The 22,313-nt window shown below is 46.6% G+C and overlaps 1 protein-coding gene across 1 annotated transcript in view; it reads left to right on the top strand.

Moving 5' to 3' along the window:
• The window catches only part of LOC128650466 (non-lysosomal glucosylceramidase), a 197,318-nt gene extending 175,763 nt beyond the window's left edge, over positions 1–21,555 (top strand). The window contains exons 12-13 of the mRNA XM_053704419.1: positions 8,810–8,868; positions 19,878–21,555. Of these exons, the coding sequence (XP_053560394.1) occupies positions 8,810–8,868; positions 19,878–20,150 (332 nt within the window). The 3' untranslated portion in view covers positions 20,151–21,555. The remainder of the gene's footprint in view (positions 1–8,809; positions 8,869–19,877) is intronic.
• Positions 21,556–22,313: the final 758 nt, after the last annotated feature.

Genomic DNA, 22,313 nt, shown 5'->3' with positions numbered 1-22,313 from the left:
GATAGGTTTCAAATCTCATCCACCCAGGGGCAGATTCCTCTTGTCAAACCTGTCTTCAAGACCAGAAAAACAAGAGGCTTTTCTAGGATGCGTGAAGGATCCCTCCTCCCTCGGAGTAATTATACCGGTACCTCTAGCAGAGAGAGGTCTGGAGTACTGCTCAAACCTTTTTGTGGTCCAAAAGAAGGAGGGAACTTTTCGCCCGATTCTGGACCTGAAGTGCTTAAACAAGTTCCTGTCGGTCCCATTGTTTACGATGGAGACGGTAAGGTCCATTCTGCCCTTAGTTTAAGAAGGACAGTTCATGACCATGATAGACTTGAAGGATGCTTACCTTCACGTTCCAATCCACAGGAAACACTTCAAGTTCCTAAGATTTGCTTTCCTGGACCAGCACTTCCAGTTTGTAGCACTTTCATTTGGTCTAGCTACTGCCCCAAGAGTCTTTATGAAGTTTCTGGGGGCTCTGCTCGCAGTGGCGAGAACCAGAGGTATAGCAGTAGAGCCATACTTAGACGACATCCTGGTTCAGGCACCATCCTTTTGGCTGGCAGAGGACCATTCAAAAGCTCTTCTTCTTCTCCTTCGATCTCATGGATGGAAGATAAACTTAGAAAAGAGTTCCCTTGTTCCCAGTACCAGGGTGGAATTCTTGGGTACGATGATAGACTCAATATCCATGAGGATATTTCTTACAGACCAGAGACGTTACAAAATAACTTCCAATTGTCTTGCCCTACAGACCTCCTTAAGGCCCTCTGTGGCCCGGTGTATGAAGGTAATTAGGCTCATGGTGTCCAGCATAGACATCATTCCATTCGCCAGATTCCATCTCAGACACCTTTAGCTGTGCATGCTAAAATCAGTGGAACTGTGAACACTCAGATCTGTCGCAACAGATTTCTCTGGACAACCGGTCGAGAGAATCGCTCTCTTGGTGGCTCTGCTCTGGAGATTGTGACTATGGACGCAAGTCTATCAGGATGGGGAGCTGTTCGGGGTGCCAGGAAGGCAAAGGGCCTGTGGACTCAAGAGGTATCTCTCCTCACGATCAACATTTTGGAACTTAGAGTGATCTTTAATGCTCTGAAGGCTTGGCCTCTTCTGGGTTTGTCACAATTTATCAGATTACAATCAGACAACATAACCTCAGTGCTTACATCAACCATCAGGGGGGAACAAGGAGCTCCCTAACAATTTGTGAAGTATCTCGGATTCTGGAATGAGCGGAGGCCCACAACTGCTCACTGTCAGTGATCCACATTCCGGGTGTGGACAACTGGGTTGCTGATTTCCTCAGCAGACAATCCTTTCATCCGGGGGAATGGTCTCTCCACCCCGAGGTGTTTGCGGAGATTTGCAACAGATGGGGATGCCGGAGATAGATTTTATGGGTCCCGGCTTAATACCAAGCTACCCAGATATGGGTTGCGGTTCAGGGATCCTCAGGCTGAGATAATAGAGGCATTAGCAGTACCTTGGAGGCTCAATCTAGTTTACATTTTTCCACCGTTACCTCTTCTTCCTCGGCTAGTGGCCCGTATCAAACAGGAGCAAGCTTCGGTGTTACGGTTACCCTTAGTCTCGCTGAGAGATGGACCGCTTAGTAGCCTGGATCCCTATTGCTAAAGAGGGGAGAAGCTGCTTTCCATAGTATTCTATATGAGTCTCGCAAATATAGAATAATCTCCCTTAGCTGCAGTAGAGCTAGGATACCCTTCTGCCCACAAAAACGAGTCAACGCTGCGATTGAGGGTCAAACAAGAACTCAGGACTGGGATGCCCAGCCTGCTTTTTATTAAGGTTACATGCACACAGGGCACTCCCAGGGGGAGAGGGGGGGAAGCACAAAATCCCCCATCACACATTTAGATAGAGAGCACTGTCCTTTGACAGGCCACAATAGGATTACAGTACTTAAGATAACAAGTTTACAAGTTCATCTTATCAATTAGCAGTCTGGCTCCAGAGGTGATTAGACAATAGTTTCTAAAAGCTGAAAAAAAAGAGTTAACTCTTTATGAAATGAAACTTGTTACAGTTTTCTTGGAGCCCTTCTTAGGCGCTGGCTTGCTGGTTCAGGCATTGCTGCTGGGAAATAAGCTCTTCACAACAGAATAACTAATGCTTCTGTAACATTGCTCCCTTTCTGTGGAACACTCTGGCAGACACGGTCTGACCCCTTTTCGGGGCAGACTAAGGCTGTCCAGACCGCTGGTTATGCGGGGCTGAGGTCGGTTTGTCTGGACAACCCGTCGGCGTTGCCATTCTGTTTCCCAGGTCTGTAAGTAATGGTGAAATTGAAGGTTTGCAACGATAAGCTCCAACGTAATAGCCTGCCGTTATCTCCAGAGACCCGGTTCAGCCACACCAACGGGTTATGGTCGGTGACCAGAGTGAACTCCTGACCATATAAATAGGGAGTCAATTTCTTTAATGCCCACACCAAAGCCAAACACTCCTTTTCGACCGCTGCATAGCTGACTTCGCGGGGCAGGAGCTTCCGGCTGATGTAGGCAACTGGATGCTCCCCTCCATCTTCGCCTACTTGGCTGAGGACAGCTCCCAGCCCGAACATGGAAGCATCTGTATGGACGATAAAACGTTTGTTAAGGGCTGGGGCCGCCAAGACAGGAGCGTTAATTAGAGCATTTTTGAGAGCCTGGAAAGCCGTTTCACAGTGGGGAGACCACAGGACCTGTCGAGGTAAGTTCTTCTTGGTCAAGTCAGTCAGGGGTTTGGCAAGTGTGCTGTAGTCTGGTACGAACCGTCTATAGTACCCTGCCGTGCCCAGGAAGGCTAGGACCTGAGTCTTAGTGATGGGGGTGGGCCAATTGGCGACAGCTTCTATTTTGGCCGGCTCTGGTCGCTGCTTTCCACACCCCACCCGGTGACCCAGGTACTGTACCTCGGCCATCCCAAAGTGGCATTTTTCTGGCTTCAGAGTCAGGCCAGCAGCCCGGATCTGATCCAGAACCATTCCCACATGAGCTAAGTGGTCCTCCCAGGACTCACTGTGGATCGCTATGTCGTCCAGGTAGGCGCAAGCAAAACTCTGGAAGCCATCCAGGAGCCTATCCACCAAGCGCTGGAATGTAGCTGGGGCATTCTTCATCCCAAACGGCATTACCCTAAACTGATATAAGCCGAATGGGGTGACGAATGCCGACTTGGGGATAGCCTCCGGGGCCAGGGGAATCTGCCAGTAACCTTTGCAGAGGTCAATAGTGGTCAGGTAATTTCCCCTGGCTATACGATCGAGTAGCTCGTCTACCCTGGGCATAGGGTAAGCGTCCGTCACGGTATTTTCATTGAGCCTCCGATAGTCTATGCAGAACCGGGTGGTCCCATCTTTCTTGGGCACCAAGACAACTGGGGAGGCCCAGGGACTATCAGAGGGCTCAATTACCCTGAGCTGGAGCATCTCATCGATCTCCTTCTTCATTCCTGTCCTAACTGCTTCGGGGATTCGGTACGGAGCCTGGCGCAAGGGAGCTTGTCCCGGAGTATCTACCTGGTGGGTGGTTAAAGTAGTGTACCCTGGCTTCGGGGAGAAGGTGAGGTGTTTGGACTGGAGGAGTTGGTTGAGCTGCTCCCTTTCAGTGGGGCTAAGTCGGTCCCCTATCTGAACCTGCGCCACTATACCTGTGGGGAGGCTCTTTTCTAATAGGTCTGGAATGGGTAAACTGTCGGGGTCTTCCTGAGGGGAACAACATACGGCCGTCACGTTCTCTGGTCGCTCAAAATATTCCTTGAGCATGTTTACATGGAATGTCTTTCTAAGATTGTTGTCGTGGCAGCTAGCTATCACATAAGTGGTGTCTCCCCTTTTCTCTACGATCTGGTAGGGACCCTGCCAGGACGCCTGCAATTTGTCTGTCTTCACCGGCTTAAGTACTAACACCTTTTGTCCTATGGTGAAGATTCTCTTTCGGGCCCCCCGATCGTACCATACTTTCTGTCTTCTCTGGGCCAACTGGAGATTAGCCCGCACGGATTAGGCTAATTGCTCCATTCGGTCCCTGAGTTCCAGCACGTATGGCACAATTGGGACACCGTCAGCCTCCATCTCTCCCTCCCAGTGCTCCCGGATCAGGTTTAGGGGTCCCCGTACCTTTCTTCCGTAGAGCAACTCGAAGGGAGAGAACCCTGTCGTTTCCTGGGGCACCTCCCGATAAGCAAATAGGAGGTGCGGCAGGAAGCGTTCCCAGTCTCGGTATTCCTGAGTGAACGTCTTGAGCATTTGCTTGAGGGTCCCATTGAACCTCTCACACAGCCCGTTCGTCTGGGGGTGGTATGGGGAGCTTAGGAGGGACTTAATTTTGCAAACCTGCCAGAGTTGTTGGGTCAATTCAGCCGTAAATTGGGTGCCTCGGTCGGATAGGATTTCTTTTGGAAATCCTACCCGGGAGAACACCTGTACTAGTGCATTCGCTACCGTATCCGCTTGTATGTTGGATAGGGCGACAGCCTCTGGGTACCTGGTAGCGTAGTCCACTACGGTAAGAATGTATCGCTTACCGGAGGGACTAGGGGTAGCCAGTGGTCCCACTAGGTCAATAGCAACCCGGCTGAAGGGTTCCTCTACAATGGGCATATTTACTAGCTGGGCTTTAGGGTGATCGCCTCGCCTTCCTACTCGTTGACACACATCGCAGGTGTTACAGTAAGTTCTAACGTCAGCGTGCACCCCTGGCCAAAAGAACGTGTGAGTAATGCGGTGTAGGGTACGGGTAACGGCTAGGTGGCCTGCTAAGGGGATGTCGTGGCCTATTTTAAGGATTTCTTGACGGTATTTGTGGGGCACTACCAGCTGTCGCCTACGCTGTCCCCTTTTCTCTGTCCAGCGGTATAGTTTCCCTTTTTCCCATAAGAATGTTTCGTTATCTGCCCCGCCCCCTCCGGTCTCTGCTCGTTCCCGGTACTTTTGTAAGGTCGGGTCAGTCTTAGACTCTGCCTCGAAGGCATCTGGGGTGTCCCAGGGTATGGGGCCTAACCTGTCAGGCAAGGTCGGGGTAGGTCTTACCTGTGTCTCCCGCACTGGTGAGAGCTCTCGCTCCGTCCGGGCTTGGGCCCGTGTAGTCACTGGGTCCGCCTCGTTGTTGCATACTGGAGCATAGGCAGAAGTCATGGGGCCCAAATCGTTGCCCAGTAGTACTTCGGCAGGTAAATTATCCATTAGGCCCACGTTCACAGCCCCCTTTCCCGCTCCCCAATCAAGATGCACTTTAGCTGTTGGAATTTTGTACACATCCCCCCCCGCCACTCTAACGGCCACAGTCTGTCCGGATCGCTTGTGCTCTGGCACCAAATGACTCTGTACCAGCGTGATAGTAGCCCCTGTGTCTCGCAATCCCTCGGTAGATCGCCCCTCGAGCCATACCCTCTGCCGATGGTGCTGGCGGTTATCTGAGGCAGCATATACAGGGTCTGCCTCGTGAAGCGGCCCCACATATCCCTCCATAGGGGCCTCTTGGTTAACACAGAGGGCCCGGGCCGGACGATAGGACCCAGAGGGGTAATTGTAATTCCTGGGTGTCTGGTGCGTATTAAGGGGGCAGCTAGCCATGAAATGCCCTGGTTGCTTGCATCGGTGGCAAGTCGGTCTGGGACGCTCAGAGCTGTTATTGGGTGGTCCTGAGTGTCGGACGGGCCCTGTGGGCACCGGGGCTCGGAATTCAGCACGAGGGGGTGCACGGTAAACCTCTCTGGGTTCGACCCGTGCTGGAGCTCGGTAGTTCATGGGTTCGTGAAGACGGGAGTCATAATGTTCATCGGCCAATTTGGCTGCTTCTTCTAAGGTAGAAGGCCGCCAGTCTCGCAGCCATTCCTTCCCTTGCTGTTCCATGCCATTATAAAAATGTTCTAAGAGAAACAATTGTAAAATTTCCTCCCCAGTCACCGCTTTACTTCCGCTCAGCCAGTGATTTGCCGCTCTCCGCATTCGGTGCGCCCATTCCATATGGGTATCGTTAGGCTTCTTTTCCGTGCCCCGAAACTGTCGGCGATACGTGTCCGGAGTTACAGCGTACCGTCGCAACAGTGTCTCCTTAACTAGCTCATACTGTGTCACTTCCTCAGCACCCAGAGTACGAAAGGCTTCCAGGGCTCGCCCGGATAGTTTCCCAGACAATATCGTGGGCCACTCTCTGTTGGGAATCTGGTGCAGGGCACATTGCCTTTCGAAGTCCGCCAAATATTCATCAATCCCTGTCTTGCTCTCTAGGAAGGGTCGAAATGCCGCATAGGGTATCTTGGGCCTCCCAGCATTTTCGACAGGGATGATTACCTGCGGGGCTTCAGCATTGCGGTGTGCGTTCGCTAGGTTGAGTTCGTGGGCTCGAGTCTCTCGTATATCCTCGTCCGCCTCCGCCATCAACTGCTGTACCAATTCCATGGAGGGGTTCGGCCCGTATAATGAGAGCCTTTCCCGAACAATCCTGGTTTTTTCGTCACTAATCGTGGTCGGTGTTTCCGCCATTGTGAAGCTCTGATCCAGTTCGGTCAATTCTGCGATCAGCTCTCTCCTCGGCCGGTTGCTGGCGTACCCCCCTCTGCTTTCAAGTAAATCCTTTAGGGTTGTACGCTTCAATTTTTCGTAAGCGCTCTCCATCCGTTCTGTACCTCTCCTAGGAAATCCAGGAAAATCCCGCCGCTGCCGCCAAATGTTACGGTTACCCTTAGTCTCGCTGAGAGATGGACCGCTTAGTAGCCTGGATCCCTATTGCTAAAGAGGGGAGAAGCTGCTTTCCATAGTATTCTATATGAGTCTCGCAAATATAGAATAATCTCCCTTAGCTGCAGTAGAGCTAGGATACCCTTCTGCCCACAAAAACGAGTCAACGCTGCGATTGAGGGTCAAACAAGAACTCAGGACTGGGATGCCCAGCCTGCTTTTTATTAAGGTTACATGCACACAGGGCACTCCCAGGGGGAGAGGGGGGGAAGCACAAAATCCCCCATCACACATTTAGATAGAGAGCACTGTCCTTTGACAGGCCACAATAGGATTACAGTACTTAAGATAACAAGTTTACAAGTTCATCTTATCAATTAGCAGTCTGGCTCCAGAGGTGATTAGACAATAGTTTCTAAAAGCTGAAAAAAAAGAGTTAACTCTTTATGAAATGAAACTTGTTACAGTTTTCTTGGAGCCCTTCTTAGGCGCTGGCTTGCTGGTTCAGGCATTGCTGCTGGGAAATAAGCTCTTCACAACAGAATAACTAATGCTTCTGTAACATTCGGCAATACTAATTGCTCCATCGTGGCCATGTGGTTTGCGAACCTGGTGGGGATGTCTGTATCTTTTCCATGGAGGTTACCCTGTTGCAGGGATCTGCTGGAGCAGGGTCCTTTTGTTCATCAAAATCTAGATTCTCTGCGGCTGACTGCGTGGAGGTTGAACGCTTAGTCCTCTGGGTTTTTCCCAGAGTGATTGATACTCTCATTCAAGCTCGAAAGCCGGTCACTCATCGCATCTATCATAAGGTGTGGAGGTCCTACATATTCTGGTGTGAAGATCGTGGATTCCCTCCAGGATGGTCTGGAAAAGGGCCTTTCTGCTAGCTCCCTAAAGGAATAGATTTCGGCTCTATCTGTTTGATTGCACAAGAGGCTCGCTGAGCTTTCTGATGTTCAGTCCTTTGTTCAGGATCTGACTAGAATCAGGCCTGTGTTTATATCTTCTGCTCATCCTTGGAGTTTAAATCTAGTTCTTAAAGTTTTGCAGAGGGCTTCGTTTGAGCCTATGCATGTGGTTGACATTAAATTACTGTCTTGCAAGGTTCTTTTTCTACTGGCTATTGCTTCGGCGAGTCTCTGAGATGGCTGCCCTGTAATGTGAGCCTCCTTACCTAGTTTTTCATGCTGATAAGGCTGTGTAAGGTTTTCTCCCTAAGGTTTCTGATCGCAACATCAATCAGGAGATTGTGGTTCCTTCCTTGTGTCCTAATTCTTCTTCTTTGAAAGGAACGGTTACTTCATAATTTGGATGTGGTTCGGGCTTTGAAGTTCTATCTTCAAGCTATGAAGGAATTTAGACAGACTTCTTCTTTGTTTGTTGTCTATTCTGGGAAGCATAAAGGGAAGAAGGCCTCTTCCATTTCCTTATCTTTTTGGTTGAGGAGTATTATTCGCTTAACATATGAGACAGCGGGACATAAGCCTCCTCAGAGGATTAAGGCTCATTCAACTAGAGCTGTGGCTTTCTCTTCGGCCTTTAAGAATTAGGCCTCTATGGAGCAGATTTGTAGGGCGGCTACCTGGTCCTCCTTACATACCTTTTCAAAATTTTACAAGTTTGACGTTTTTTCTTCAGCTGAAGCAGCTTTTGGGAGAATGGTTTTGCAGGCTGTGGTGCCCTCAGGGTCCGCCTCACCTTTTCCCTCCCGTTTTTCATACAGTGTCCTCTAGAGCTTGGGTATAAGTTTCCCACAAGTAAGGGATGAAGCCGTGGACACTTCTCATATTAAGAAGGAAAACATAAATTATGCTTACCAGATCATTTCCTTCTGTATGAGGAAAGTCCACGGCCCCCGCCCGTGTTCTCCGTTGGGCGGACCAAAATGTTTTGTTTATTCTTCTGGCACCCTTTATACCTTCTCCTACTGTTCCTTTGTACCTTGGCAGAATGACTGGGGGATGAGGGGAGTGGCGGAGGTATTTAAGCCTTTGGCTGGGGTGTCTTTGCCTCCTCCTGGTGGCCAGGTTCGGTATTTCCCACAAGTAAGAAATGAAGCCGTGGACTCTCCTCATACAGAAGGAAAGGAAATTATCTGGTAAGCATAATTTATGTTTTTCTCCCCTTCAGGGTTAACTGTGTGCGTCATACTGTTTATCCCTGATACTTACGCTGTTTCTCCAACATTGGTGTGTCCGGTCCACGGCGTCATCCTTACTTGTGGGAATATCTCTTCCCCAACAGGAAATGGCAAAGAGTCCCAGCAAAGCTGGCCATATAGTCCCTCCTAGGCTCCGCCCACCCCAGTCATTCTCTTTGCCGTTGCACAGGCAACATCTCCACGGAGATGGTTAAGAGTTTTTTTGGTGTTTAAAATTGCTGGAAAAGCTTCTAGAAGGCGTCAATTGGTATCGTATTCCCCTCTGGGCTTGGTTGGGTCTCAGCAAAGACTATAGCTGGGACTGTATAGGGGTTAAATTTATAAACGGCTCCGGTTCCGTTATTTTAAGGGTTAAAGCTCTGAAATTTGGTGTGCAATACTATTAATGCTTTAAGACACTGTGGTGAAATTTTGGTAATTTTTGAACAATTCCTTCATACTTTTTCACATATTCAGTAATAAAGTGTTTTCTGTTTAAAATTTAAAGAGACAGTAACGGTTTTGTTTTAAGACGTTTTTTGTGCTCTGTTGACAAGTTTAAGCCTGTTTAACATGTCTGTACCTTCAGATAAGCTATGTTCTATATGTATGAAAGCCAATGTGTCTCCCCATTTAAATTTATGTGATAATTGTGCCATATCGTCCAAACAAAGTAAGGACAGTACTGCCACAGATAATGAAATTGCCCAAGATGATTCCTCAGATGAGGGGAGTAAACATGATACTACATCATCTCCTACTGTGTCTACACCAGTTTTGCCCACGCAGGTGGCCCCTAGTACATCTAGTGCGCCCATGCTTATTACCATGCAACAATTAACGGCTGTAATGGATAACTCCATAGCAAATATTTTATCCAAAATGCCTACTTATCAGAGAAAGCGCGATTGCTCTGTTTTAAACACTGAAGAGCAGGAGGGCGCTGATGATAATTGTTCTGTCATACCCTCACACCAATCTGAAGGGGCCATGAGGGAGGTTTTGTCAGATGGAGAAATTTCAGATTCAGGAAAAATTTCTCAACAAGCTGAACCTGATGTTGTGACATTTAAATTTAAATTAGAACATCTCCGCACACTGCTTAAGGAGGTGTTATCTACTCTGGATGATTGTGACAACTTGGTCATTCCAGAGAAATTATGTAAGATGGACAAGTTCCTAGAGGTTCCGGTGCACCCCGACGCTTTTCCTATACCCAAGCGGGTGGCGGACATAGTAAGTAAGGAGTGGGAAAAGCCCGGCATACCTTTTGTTCCCCCCCCTATATTTAAGAAATTATTTCCTATGGTCGACCCCAGAAAGGACTTATGGCAGACAGTCCCTAAGGTTGAGGGGGCAGTTTCTACTCTAAACAAACGCACTACTATTCCTATCGAAGATAGTTGTGCTTTCAAAGATCCTATGGATAAAAAATTGGAAGGTTTACTTAAAAAGATTTTTGTACAGCAAGGTTACCTTCTACAACCCATTTCGTGCATTGTTCCTGTCACTACAGCAGCGTGGTTCTGGTTCGAGGAACTAGAAAAGTCGCTCAGTAGAGAGACTCCATATGAGGAGGTTATGGACAGAGTTCACGCACTTAAATTGGCTAACTCTTTTATTTTAGATGCCGCTTTGCAATTAGCTAGATTAGCGGCGAAAAATTCAGGGTTTGCTATCGTGGCGCACAGAGCGCTTTGGCTAAAGTCTTGGTCAGCGGATGTGTCATCCAAGACAAAATTGCTTAACATCCCTTTCAAAGGTAAAACTCTATTTGGACCAGAATTGAAAGAGATTATTTCAGACATCACTGGGGGAAAGGGCCACGCCCTTCCACAAGATAGGTCTTTCAAGGCAAAAAATAAGTCTAATTTTCGTTCCTGTCGCAATTTCAGGAACGGACCGGCCTCTAATTCTGCATCCTCTAAGCAAGAGGGTAATGCCTCACAACCCAAACCAGCCTGGAAACCGATGCAAGGCTGGAACAAGGGTAAGCAGGCCAAGAAGCCTGCCGCTGCTAACAAAACATCATGAAGGAGTAGCCCCCGATCCGGGACCGGATCTAGTGGGGGGCAGACTCTCTCTCTTTGCTCAGGCTTGGGCAAGAGATGTTCAGGATCCCTGGGCGCTAGAAATAGTTTCTCAAGGTTATCTCCTGGAATTCAAGGAACTACCCCCAAGGGGAAGGTTCCACATGTCTCACTTATCCTCAAACCAAATAAAGAGACAGGCATTCTTACATTGTGTAGAAGACCTGTTCAAGATGGGAGTGATACACCCAGTTCCAATAAAGGAACAAGGAAGGGGTTTTTATTCCAATCTGTTCGTAGTTCCCAAAAAAGAGGGAACTTTCAGACCAATTTTGGATTTGAAGATCCTAAACAAATTTCTCAGGGTACCATCGTTCAAGATGGAAACCATTCGAACGATTCTACCCACTATCCAGGAAAGTCAATTTATGACTACCGTGGATCTAAAGGATGCGTACCTACATATTCCTATCCACAAAGAACATCATCAGTTCCTAAGGTTCGCTTTTCTGGACAAGCATTACCAGTTTGTGGCCCTCCCATTCGGGTTAGCCACTGCTCCAAGGATTTTCACAAAGGTGCTAGGGTCCCTTCTAGCGGTTCTAAGACCGAGGGGCATTGCAGTAGTACCTTACTTGGACGACATTCTAATACAAGCGTCGTCCCTGTCAAAAGCAAAGGCTCATACAGACATCGTTCTGGCCTTTCTCAGATCACACGGATGGAAGGTGAACATAGAAAAAAGTTCTCTGTCTCCGTCGACAAGAGTTCCCTTCTTGGGAACAATAATAGATTCCTTAGAAATGAGGATTTTTCTGACAGAGGTCAGAAAATCAAAACTTCTAAGCTCTTGTCAAGCTCTTCATTCTGTTCCTCGTCCTTCCATAGCGCAGTGCATGGAAGTAGTAGGGTTGATGGTTGCAGCAATGGACATAGTTCCTTTTGCACGAATTCATCTAAGACCATTACAACTGTGCATGCTCAAACAGTGGAATGGGGATTATACAGACTTGTCTCCAATGATTCAAGTAGATCAGAAGACCAGAGATTCACTCCGTTGGTGGCTGACCCTGGACCATCTGTCCCAGGGAATGAGCTTCCGCAGACCAGAGTGGGTCATTGTCACGACCGACGCCAGTCTAGTGGGCTGGGGCGCGGTCTGGGAATCCCTGAAAGCTCAGGGTCTATGGTCTCGGGAAGAGTCTCTTCTCCCGATAAACATTCTGGAACTGAGAGCGATATTCAATGCTCTCAGGGCTTGGCCTCAACTAGCAAAGGCCAGATTCATAAGGTTCCAATCAGACAACATGACGACTGTTGCGTATATCAATCATCAGGGGGGAACAAGGAGTTCCCTGGCGATGAAAGAAGTGACCAAAATAATTCAATGGGCGGAGGATCACTCCTGCCACCTGTCTGCGATCCACATCCCAGGTGTGGAAAACTGGGAGGCAGATTTTCTGAGTCGTCAGACATTCCATCCGGGGGAGTGGGAACTCCACCCGGAGATCTTTGCCCAAATAACCCAATTATGGGGCATTCCAGACATGGATCTGATGGCGTCTCGTCAGAACTTCAAGGTTCCTTGCTACGGGTCCAGATCCAGGGATCCCAAGGCGACTCTAGTAGATGCACTAGTAGCACCTTGGACCTTCAACCTAGCTTATGTATTTCCACCGTTTCCTCTCATTCCCAGGCTGGTAGCCAGGATCAATCAGGAGAGGGCCTCGGTGATCTTGATAGCTCCTGCGTGGCCACGCAGGACTTGGTATGCAGACCTGGTGAATATGTCATCGGTTCCACCATGGAAGCTACCTTTGAGACAGGACCTTCTTGTTCAGGGTCCATTCGAACATCCAAATCTGGTCTCCCTCCAGCTGACGGCTTGGAGATTGAACGCTTGATTCTATCGAAGCGTGGGTTTTCAGATTCTGTGATAGATACTCTGGTTCAGGCCAGAAAACCGGTAACTAGAAAGATTTACCATAAAATATGGAAAAGATATATCTGTTGGTGTGAATCCAAAGGATTCCCATGGAATAAGATTAAAATTCCTAAGATTCTTTCCTTTCTACAAGAAGGTTTGGAGAAAGGATTATCTGCAAGTTCTCTAAAGGGACAGATCTCTGCTTTATCTGTCTTACTACACAAAAGACTGGCAACTGTGCCAGATGTTCAAGCATTTGTTCAGGCTCTGGTTAGGATCAAGCCTGTTTACAGACCTTTGACTCCTCCCTGGAGTCTAAATCTAGTTCTTCAAGGGGTTCCGTTTGAACCTTTACATTCCATAGATATTAAGTTACTATCTTGGAAAGTTTTGTTTTTGGTTGCAATTTCTTCTGCTAGAAGAGTTTCAGAGTTATCTGCTCTGCAGTGTTCTCCGCCCTATCTGGTGTTCCATGCAGATAAGGTGGTTTTGCGTACTAAGCCTGGTTTTCTTCCTAAGGTTGTTTCTAACAAAAATATTAACCAGGAGATAGTTGTTCCTTCTTTATGTCCGAATCCAGTTTCAAGGAAGGAACGTTTGTTACACAATTTGGACGTAGTCCGTGCTCTAAAATTCTATTTAGAGGCTACAAAAGATTTCAGACAAACTTCTTCCTTGTTTGTTGTTTATTCTGGTAAAAGGAGAGGTCAAAAAGCGACTTCTACCTCTCTTTCCTTTTGGCTTAAAAGCATCATCCGATTGGCTTATGAGACTGCCGGACGGCAGCCTCCTGAAAGAATCACAGCTCACTCCACTAGGGCTGTGGCTTCCACATGGGCCTTCAAGAACGAGGCTTCTGTTGACCAGATATGTAAGGCAGCGACTTGGTCTTCACTGCACACTTTTGCCAAATTTTACAAATTTGATACTTTTGCTTCTTCTGAGGCTATTTTTGGGAGAAAGGTTTTGCAAACTGTGGTGCCTTCCGTTTAGGTAACCTGATTTGCTCCCTCCCTTCATCCGTGTCCTAAAGCTTTGGTATTGGTTCCCACAAGTAAGGATGACGCCGTGGACCGGACACACCAATGTTGGAGAAAACAGAATTTATGCTTACCTGATAAATTACTTTCTCCAACGGTGTGTCCGGTCCACGGCCCGCCCTGGTTTTTTAATCAGGTCTGATGAATTATTTTCTCTAACTACAGTCACCACGGTACCATATGGTTTCTCCTATATATATTACCTCCTGTCCGTCGGTCGAATGACTGGGGTGGGCGGAGCCTAGGAGGGACTATATGGCCAGCTTTGCTGGGACTCTTTGCCATTTCCTGTTGGGGAAGAGATATTCCCACAAGTAAGGATGACGCCGTGGACCGGACACACCGTTGGAGAAAGTAATTTATCAGGTAAGCATAAATTCTGTTTTCCTTACGATACTACGGAGCAAACTGGTGCAGCTCCAGCCTCTGGTCTGTCACCTGATTATCTAGGAGGGAGATCCTCTGAGTTTGTTTGTAAGGATTCTCATGTGCTGGGTTTTACTGCACCTCAGAGGGTTTATACCTTATTAAAGCTGCTACTAGGAGAGTTCATCTGAACTTTCTCCAGTACATGAGGATTATATTCTGCTATTAGTGAGGTTCTAGCTTGCCATTCTTTTATTAGTGATGCAGCAGTGGAAATGATTTGCATTAAAGGGACATGAAGTTTTAATTTCCTATATACTTCATTTATCTAATGTACTTCATTCTCTTGGTGTCCTTTGTTAAAAAGCATACATAGGTTGCCTTGGTAGCAGCAATGCACTACTGCTAGCTAGCTGGGGATTGGTGGCTCAACATATATGCCTCTTTTTTATTGGTTCAACCAAAATGTTCAGCTAGCTCCCAGTTGTGCATTACTGCTCCTCCAATAAAGCATACCAAGAGAATAAAGGAAATTAGATAATAGAATTAAATTGGGAAGTTTTTTTTTTTTTTTTTTAATTAGTATGCGCTATATGAATCAAGAAAATGTCCCTTTAATTCTAAGATTGCTGCATTAGCTGTTTAGCTAGATGAGCTTTGTAGCTTAAGTCTTGGTTTGCTGATATGGTATCTAAGCGCAGGCTGCTTTCTCTCCCTTTCCAGGGTAAATCTGTTTGGGTCTGGACTGGATGTTAATATTGCCACAGTCACTGGGGGTAAGGGGACTTTTGTGCCCTAGGATAATAAATCTAAGGGTAAGCTTAGATCTGCTGGGCGTTTTCCCACCTTTCATCAATCTAAGGCTCAGAAAGATTCCTTCTCTGCCTAGAATTCTGACTACTCCAAATCCTCCTGGAAGAATAACTCTTTGTAGTCCAAAAAACAAACAGTCCAAGAAGTATACTCCAGCTCCCAAGACCGCATGAAAGTGCGGCTTCCATAACAGATTAGTCTCTGGTGAGGGGCTGATTACGTCTCTTTCAGGAGGTTTAGGAGAGATCTGTTCAGGATCCCTGGGTACTGTAAATAATGTCCACGGGGAATTGCATACGTTTCAAGGCCTCTTGATTCTTTCTATCTCTAGTGCCCAGGGGCGTATTAAGGCCTAGGCCAACAAGGCCCAGGCCTAGTGCGGCAGATTTCAGGGGGCGCCACTTTTGGTTAATTGCCCCCGTCCGCTGCACTAGTAGTGTACCTTAAAAATATAAAATGTACTTTGTCCGGCTTGCCGCCGACGTCACGTGACGGCAACCAATAGCTGCCTTCCTGGAATCTGCACATGGCTCTAGTCAGTGAGATGTATGTGCGCAGGCGGCAATCGGGTTTGGCAGAAGAAGCTTGGTGAAGAAGTGGCAGACTGGCTGAGCGTGGTGCAAAAGCGGACTGGACTTGAGAGCTCAGGTGGGTCATGATCGTTGATTTATTTGGTTGTATTGGCTGCTCTGGCCCTGGATATGTAACATGAGCATATGAGCAATAGTTCATAAAGCTCCTTACTGCTGCTGGGGACTTAACCCCTTCTGTACTAGGGAGCCTGCAATGCTCTGCTCAGTGCAGCCCAACACAACACACTGAGGTCAGCCCAGGCTTGGGGAAGAGATGTCAGCTTAAAGTAGCAAGACCCCTTAAAGCAATTAGTGGATCTTACAAACGGCTATATATTACAAGGGTTGCGCTAGCTGTAGCGCAAGTGCGATATGATTTTAGTAATGCTCCCGCAAGTGTTTTCTGCCTTGTTAGCCTCAATATTTAATAACATAAGGATTGGTGAGGCTAACAAGGCTGAAAACGCTTTCGGGAGCATAACTAAAATCATGATACCGCACTTGCGCTGCAGCTAGCGCAACACTTGTAATATAGCCTAGAGTGAGGGCTTGTTTGTCTTCTGAGAAGTAAATAGTAATACAAATTACTGATCCCTCTCTAGTGCTGGCTAACTAGCTTATTTGCTCTGGTCAGGAAGAGCCCAGCGTGTGGTATTTCTTGGCTTCATTTCTTCTCATTCCTGCACTGAAGTTTGAAACCCAACACCTTCTGGTTAACAGCCAGTCTGCAGTTGGTTTTGGCTCTAACTCAGTTTTGTCTTGTCCTGGGCTGGGCCACACGGTGCAAACAGCATACTGCTAATAAATTCAGAAGATATATCTTCAATTAAGTACTGCACTGCAAAAGCTCTGTATGCAAACAAGATGGCACAAATTGCAGTCCAGCAACGAACACCTTGAAAAAAAATTTGAGCATGTTTATCTTATCTGATTTACTATATCCTATTAGGGACAGATATGCATGACTTCATGTTCTTCATGCTATAGTTTTCAAAATATCTTTGCAATAACCTTTTGCACAAAACCTAAATATGCCACTGCTAGTGCATCTTCATTCTTCAAAGACTCAAGCTTTATTGTCTTGTGTTAGAGATCTGGAATTAATGGGAATGATTACTTCAGTTCCAACTCCAAAATTAAACGAAGGGCTTTATTCAAATCTCTTTTATAGTACCAGTGAAAGGGGGTTCTTTTCATCCCGTTTTGGATCTCAAAATATTGAACAAATTCCTGAAACTCGCACTTTCCTTCCTTAAGTGCAGGAAAGCCATATGATGTCTACCATTGAACCTAAAATATCCTTATTTGTATTTCCCTATCCACATTGATCATGTCAAGTTCTGGAGATTTGCTTCTCTAGACAAGCATTATCAGTTCCTGGCCCTCCCTTTCGGTCTGGCTACAGTTTCCAGAGTGTTTACAAAAGTACTGGGAGGTTTGTTGTCTGTAGTTTAAGCTCAATAAATTTCTGTAGTTCCTTACCTGGACAACATTCTGGTTCAGGCATCGTCTCACACTCAGATGGTTCTTCAATTGCTTTAGAGTCCTGGTTGGAAAATAAATATTCAAAAAGCTTGTTATCTACTCAGACCCGTGTGTCTATTCTGGGGTTCATAATCTATTCACTGACTGTACATTTGTCTCTAACAGATCAGCTCAGATTGAAGCTGCAACAGGCCTTAGGCAGCTGAATCTGTCCCTCCCTTCTTTTGCTCAGTGCATGGAAGTTGTGGATCTCAGATGCAGTTCTATTTGCCAGATTTCATCTCCGGACCCTCCAATTGCAGATTCTGTTTCAATGGAATGGAGACCATGAGGATCTGTCTCACAAGAAAGGACAGACTCACCAGTCCTTGATTCAGGGAGCCTTCCTTATTCAGCCAGTGTGAGTAGCAATCTTTACAAATGCCAGCCTGTTCGGTTGGGTGCAGTCTGGGGGCCTTAGAGAGTGCAGAGTGTTTGGTCACCTCGGGAGGCAAGGTTATCAATAAATATTCTGAAACTCAGTGCAATCATTAGTGCTCTGTAGAGTTGGCTCAGACACAAACCTTTTCTGAGATTCCAGTTAAATGTCAATCATTGGGGAAGAACTTGCAGTTCTGTAGCAGGGAGGAAAGAGTCCCACTTCATCAGCTGCACCATCATTGCATGATTTCTGCCATACACATTTTGTGTGTGAACAATTGGGAGGCAGACTTTCTCAGTCACCAGTCTCTTTACTCAGGGGAGTGGTCTCTGTATCAGGATATTTTCAATAAATTTGTTAGATGTTGTGGTCTGCCAGAGGTAGATCTCATGTCCTCTTTTGAATCTCAAACTCCCTCCGTTTGTGTTGTTATCCAGAGTGATAGTCGATATCAAGCAGGAACAAGCCGTAGCGCTTCATATTGCTCCAGCATCACCTTGCAGGATTTGGTTTGCAGATCTGGTTCAGATGTCCTCATGCCCATCTTGGAGGCTATCTCTTAGAAAGGATCTTCTCTATTATCAAGATCTCAAAACTCTGAATTTGATGCTTAATTCGTCTGACAGGTTTTCCTGACAAGGTTATTGATGCCCTTATTCAGGCTAGGTAACCTGTTCCAAGACTTATTTATCAAAGTGTGAGTTGTGTTCTCTCAAAGGTTATCATTGGAATTATTTTTTGGGGCTCTGATTAGAATTAAACCATTTTTTTGTCCAGTTTCTCCTTCTTGAAATCTTAATCTGCTTTTGATTGTTCTTCAAACTCCTCCTTTTAAGCCAGTGCATGGTTTAGACCTTCCTTCAGTGTTTATCCTGGAAGGTTCTTTTTCTTCTATCTATTTCTTGGCTAGAAGGTTTTCTGAGCTCGGTTGTGGATAGTCTGTTGTACCTACTAGCTATTCTTTTCTTACTAAGGTATTTACTATCAATCAGGAGATCGTCATTCCTCCCTTTTGTCCAGCTCCTAAGAATGTAAAGGAGCATCTTCTCCACATCTTGGTTGTTGTAAAAGATCTCAAATGTTATGTGGAGACCACAAAAGATTTCAGACCTTCCTTTTTTGTTTATTTTTATGGGCCTTGCAAAAGTCAGAAAGCTATGGATGTTACTTTAGCAGCTTGGCTTTAAAGTTTTAATTTGAAAGCTTATTTGGACGTGTGGAAAACTGCCCACTGAGCGCATTACTCCTCATTCCACTCGAGCAGTTGTTACTTCTTGGGCCTTTCGTAATGAGGCTTCTATCTATCAGATTTGTAAGACAGCTACATGGTCTTCTTTACACCCTTTTTATTGATATTTTTTGATGTGTATGCTTCTTCTGAGGCTGCTTTTGTGGGCCTTAGTGTCTGATTCATTTTGTCCTACCTTCACTGTTTGCCCCCCATTTCATGGTGGTTTCTTCCCACATGTGATGACTCATATACTCTCACCATCTTATGGAAGAAAACAAAATGTATGCTTACCTGATACATTCATTTCTTTCATGATGGTGGCAGTACACAGGCTCCGCCCTTTCTTTTTGTTCAGGTGGCGGCAGTACTTGTTTTTGCTTTTCTTTTTTACTAATCTACTTGGCTATATGTATGACTGAGGATCATGGAAAGTGGGAGGGATTTAAATCTCTGATGTGTTGGGATGTCTTTTACCTCCTTCTAGTGGTCAGTAGGGGAATTTCCCACACGTAATGACTCGTGGTCTCTCACCGCCATAAAATAAATTAATTTATCAGGTAAAGATAAATTTAGTTTTTTTGGTCACAACTTGCCAACATGATACTGATCTGCCTAAATAGCCATCATGGTTCATGGCCCAGTCAGTTATTAACACTACCTCCCAAGGTACGGCCCTTGACACAGTACATAAAAAGTAATTCCAACGGGTCACAGATAAGCGAGACTCAGAGCCGTCACCCTGAGAGGCTTGTGTTACCTAGGCAGTGATATTATCTCACTTCTCGTTTCTAGCCCCATGTGAGCAACCATTAGTGTCCTCTTTATTAGTAATGTATATAACCTTTTTGCCCTAGTCCTGACTTTACAGTACCATGCTAGATGCCATTTCTGGGGTTCCATTGTGTAATGACAATTAGGGAGTTCTTTTTTTCTTCTCTAGTATTTTTAGTTTCCCCCATTAACAAATATTTACGCCTATCAATTTTAATGTTTTCTTTTAATTTTATTTCTCCATTTCTTCTGGCATGATTTATCTTTGTATTTTCCAGTCTTTGCCTGTTAGCTTTGTGTCTCTCTTACTGTGTTACTAGTATCCTATAGGTACTAACACGTGCTGACCTTTCCTTTTATCATCTCAGACCCAGTTGTAACTTGACTGTCTGTTATTTGCAGGGTCTTGTTCAGGAAGGTTTCAGCACAGCTGAAGGCTGTTACCGCACAGTGTGGGAACGACTGGGAATGTCCTTCCAGACTCCAGAGGCATACTGCGAGAAGAATGTCTTCCGATCATTGGCATACATGCGCCCGCTCAGCATCTGGGCCATGCAGCTTGCTTTAGACAATCATGCCAAAGGCAAAATCCCCAAAGCTGGTGAGGAGGAAAGTGCTGACAGCGCAAGGCAGAGAGACCAAAACAAAACTGTCGGTAGTGGAGATGATAAATAGATCAATGCTTGTGCACAAGCAAACTGAAAGAATCATTGACCTCTGAGAGCAAGAGAAACTGACATATGTTGCATTTAAGTGACCAGCATATGAATTATGTGCAATATCTCTTAACGGTTGTAATGGAAACGATTCTCTCCATAGTATGAAGCCCTAACACTCTGTATTTCCCATAACCTCAATCAGTATATGCAGATTGTACAGCATTACTTACCTCTCCTGTCCATTAGCTATCATATACTGTTGAGATATGGCTCTGAGATGGACCTCTGCTAATAGGGCTTATGCTGGATTCCCTACGTACCTACCTCCTCTCACACACAGCCAACGTTCTGGTGCTGCTCACATACTGCTGATTGTCACACGATGCGGCAGAGAAAGTGTTATTAAACTGCAGAGTGTGGGAACATGCCGAGTATCCAATGGCAGACCACTGCACTTTATTTAAATCTTTACCACCTCTGGGGCAGGGGGCATTACAGTGCTTTTGGGTTGTTTCTGAGCTATGATGCTAGTAAGAGAGACATCATATTTCTACTGTGCACTCTCCATGCGGCAACAGGCTGCTGTGCCCTTTTTTGGGGGTATATCGCATTGCTGTGCCCTTCCTGGAGACATCAAGACGTTGCTATGCCCTCCCTGTGGGCATCACGCTACTGCTGTGCCATCTCTTGATCATCTTGCTCTTGACATGACCTCTCTGCTGTGTTATCACACTGCTGCTGTGCTGTCTCAGGGGGGTCACGCTTCTGCTATGCTCTCTCTGGGGTAACTAATGTTGCTGTGCCATCTGCTGAACATAATGCTGATACTTTCTCTAGACTGTTGCGCTGCTGCTTTACCCTTTCTGTAGAACGTCACTCTGCTTTCCCCTCTCTGTAGAACGTCACTCTGCTTTCCCCTCTCTGTAGAACGTCACTCTGCTTTCCCCTCTCTGTAGAACGTCACGCTGCTTTCCCCTCTCGGTAAAACGTCACGCTGCTTTCCCCTCTCTGTAAAACGTCACGCTGCTTTCCCCTCTCTGTAAAACATCATGCTGCTTTCCCCTCTCGGTAAAACGTCACGCTGCTTTCCCCTCTCGGTAAAACGTCACGCTGCTTTCCCCTCTCTGTAAAACGTCACGCTGCTTTCCCCTATCAGTAAAACATCATGCTGCTTTCCCCTCTCTGTAAAACGTCACGCTGCTTTCCCCTCTCGGTAAAACGTCACGCTGCTTTCCCCTCTCTGTAAAACGTCACTCTGCTTTCCCCTCTCTGTAAAACGTCACGCTGCTTTCCCCTCTCGGTAAAACGTCACGCTGCTTTCCCCTCTCGGTAAAACGTCACGCTGCTTTCCCCTCTCGGTAAAACGTCACGCTGCTTTCCCCTCTCGGTAAAACGTCACGCTGCTTTCCCCTCTCGGTAAAACGTCACGCTGCTTTCCCCTCTCTGTAAAACGTCACGCTGCTTTCCCCTCTCTGTAAAACGTCACGCTGCTTTCCCCTCTCTGTAAAACGTCACGCTGCTTTCCCCTCTCTGTAAAACGTCACGCTGCTTTCCCCTCTCTGTAAAACGTCACGCTGCTTTCCCCTCTCTGTAAAACGTCACTCTGCTTTCCCCTCTCTGTAAAACGTCACGCTGCTTTCCCCTCTCTGTAAAACGTCACGCTGCTTTCCCCTCTCTGTAAAACGTCACGCTGCTTTCCCCTCTCTGTAGAACGTCACGCTGCTTTCCCCTCTCTGTAGAACGTCACGCTGCTTTCCCCTCTCTGTAAAACGTCACGCTGCTTTGCCCTCTCTGTAGAACGTCACGCTGCTTTCCCCTCTCTGTAAAACGTCACGCTGCTTTCCCCTCTCTGTAGAATGTCACACTGCTTTCCCCTCTCTGTAGAACGTCACGCTGCTTTCCCCTCTCTGTAAAACGTCACGCTGCTTTCCCCTCTCTGTAAAACGTCACACTTCTTTCCCCTCTCTGTAGAACGTCACACTGCTTTGCCCTCTCTGTAGAACGTCACGCTGCTTTCCCCTCTCTGTAGAACGTCACGCTGCTTTCCCCTCTCTGTAGAACGTCACGCTGCTTTCCCCTCTCTGTAGAACGTCACGCTGCTTTCCCCTCTCTGTAGAACGTCACGCTGCTTTCCCCTCTCTGTAAAACGTCACGCTGCTTTCCCCTCTCTGTAAACGTC

Source organism: Bombina bombina, chromosome 2 (assembly GCF_027579735.1).
Source record: "Bombina bombina isolate aBomBom1 chromosome 2, aBomBom1.pri, whole genome shotgun sequence".
Lineage (NCBI taxonomy): Eukaryota > Metazoa > Chordata > Amphibia > Anura > Bombinatoridae > Bombina > Bombina bombina.
This window is presented reverse-complemented; position numbering and strand designations above follow the sequence as displayed.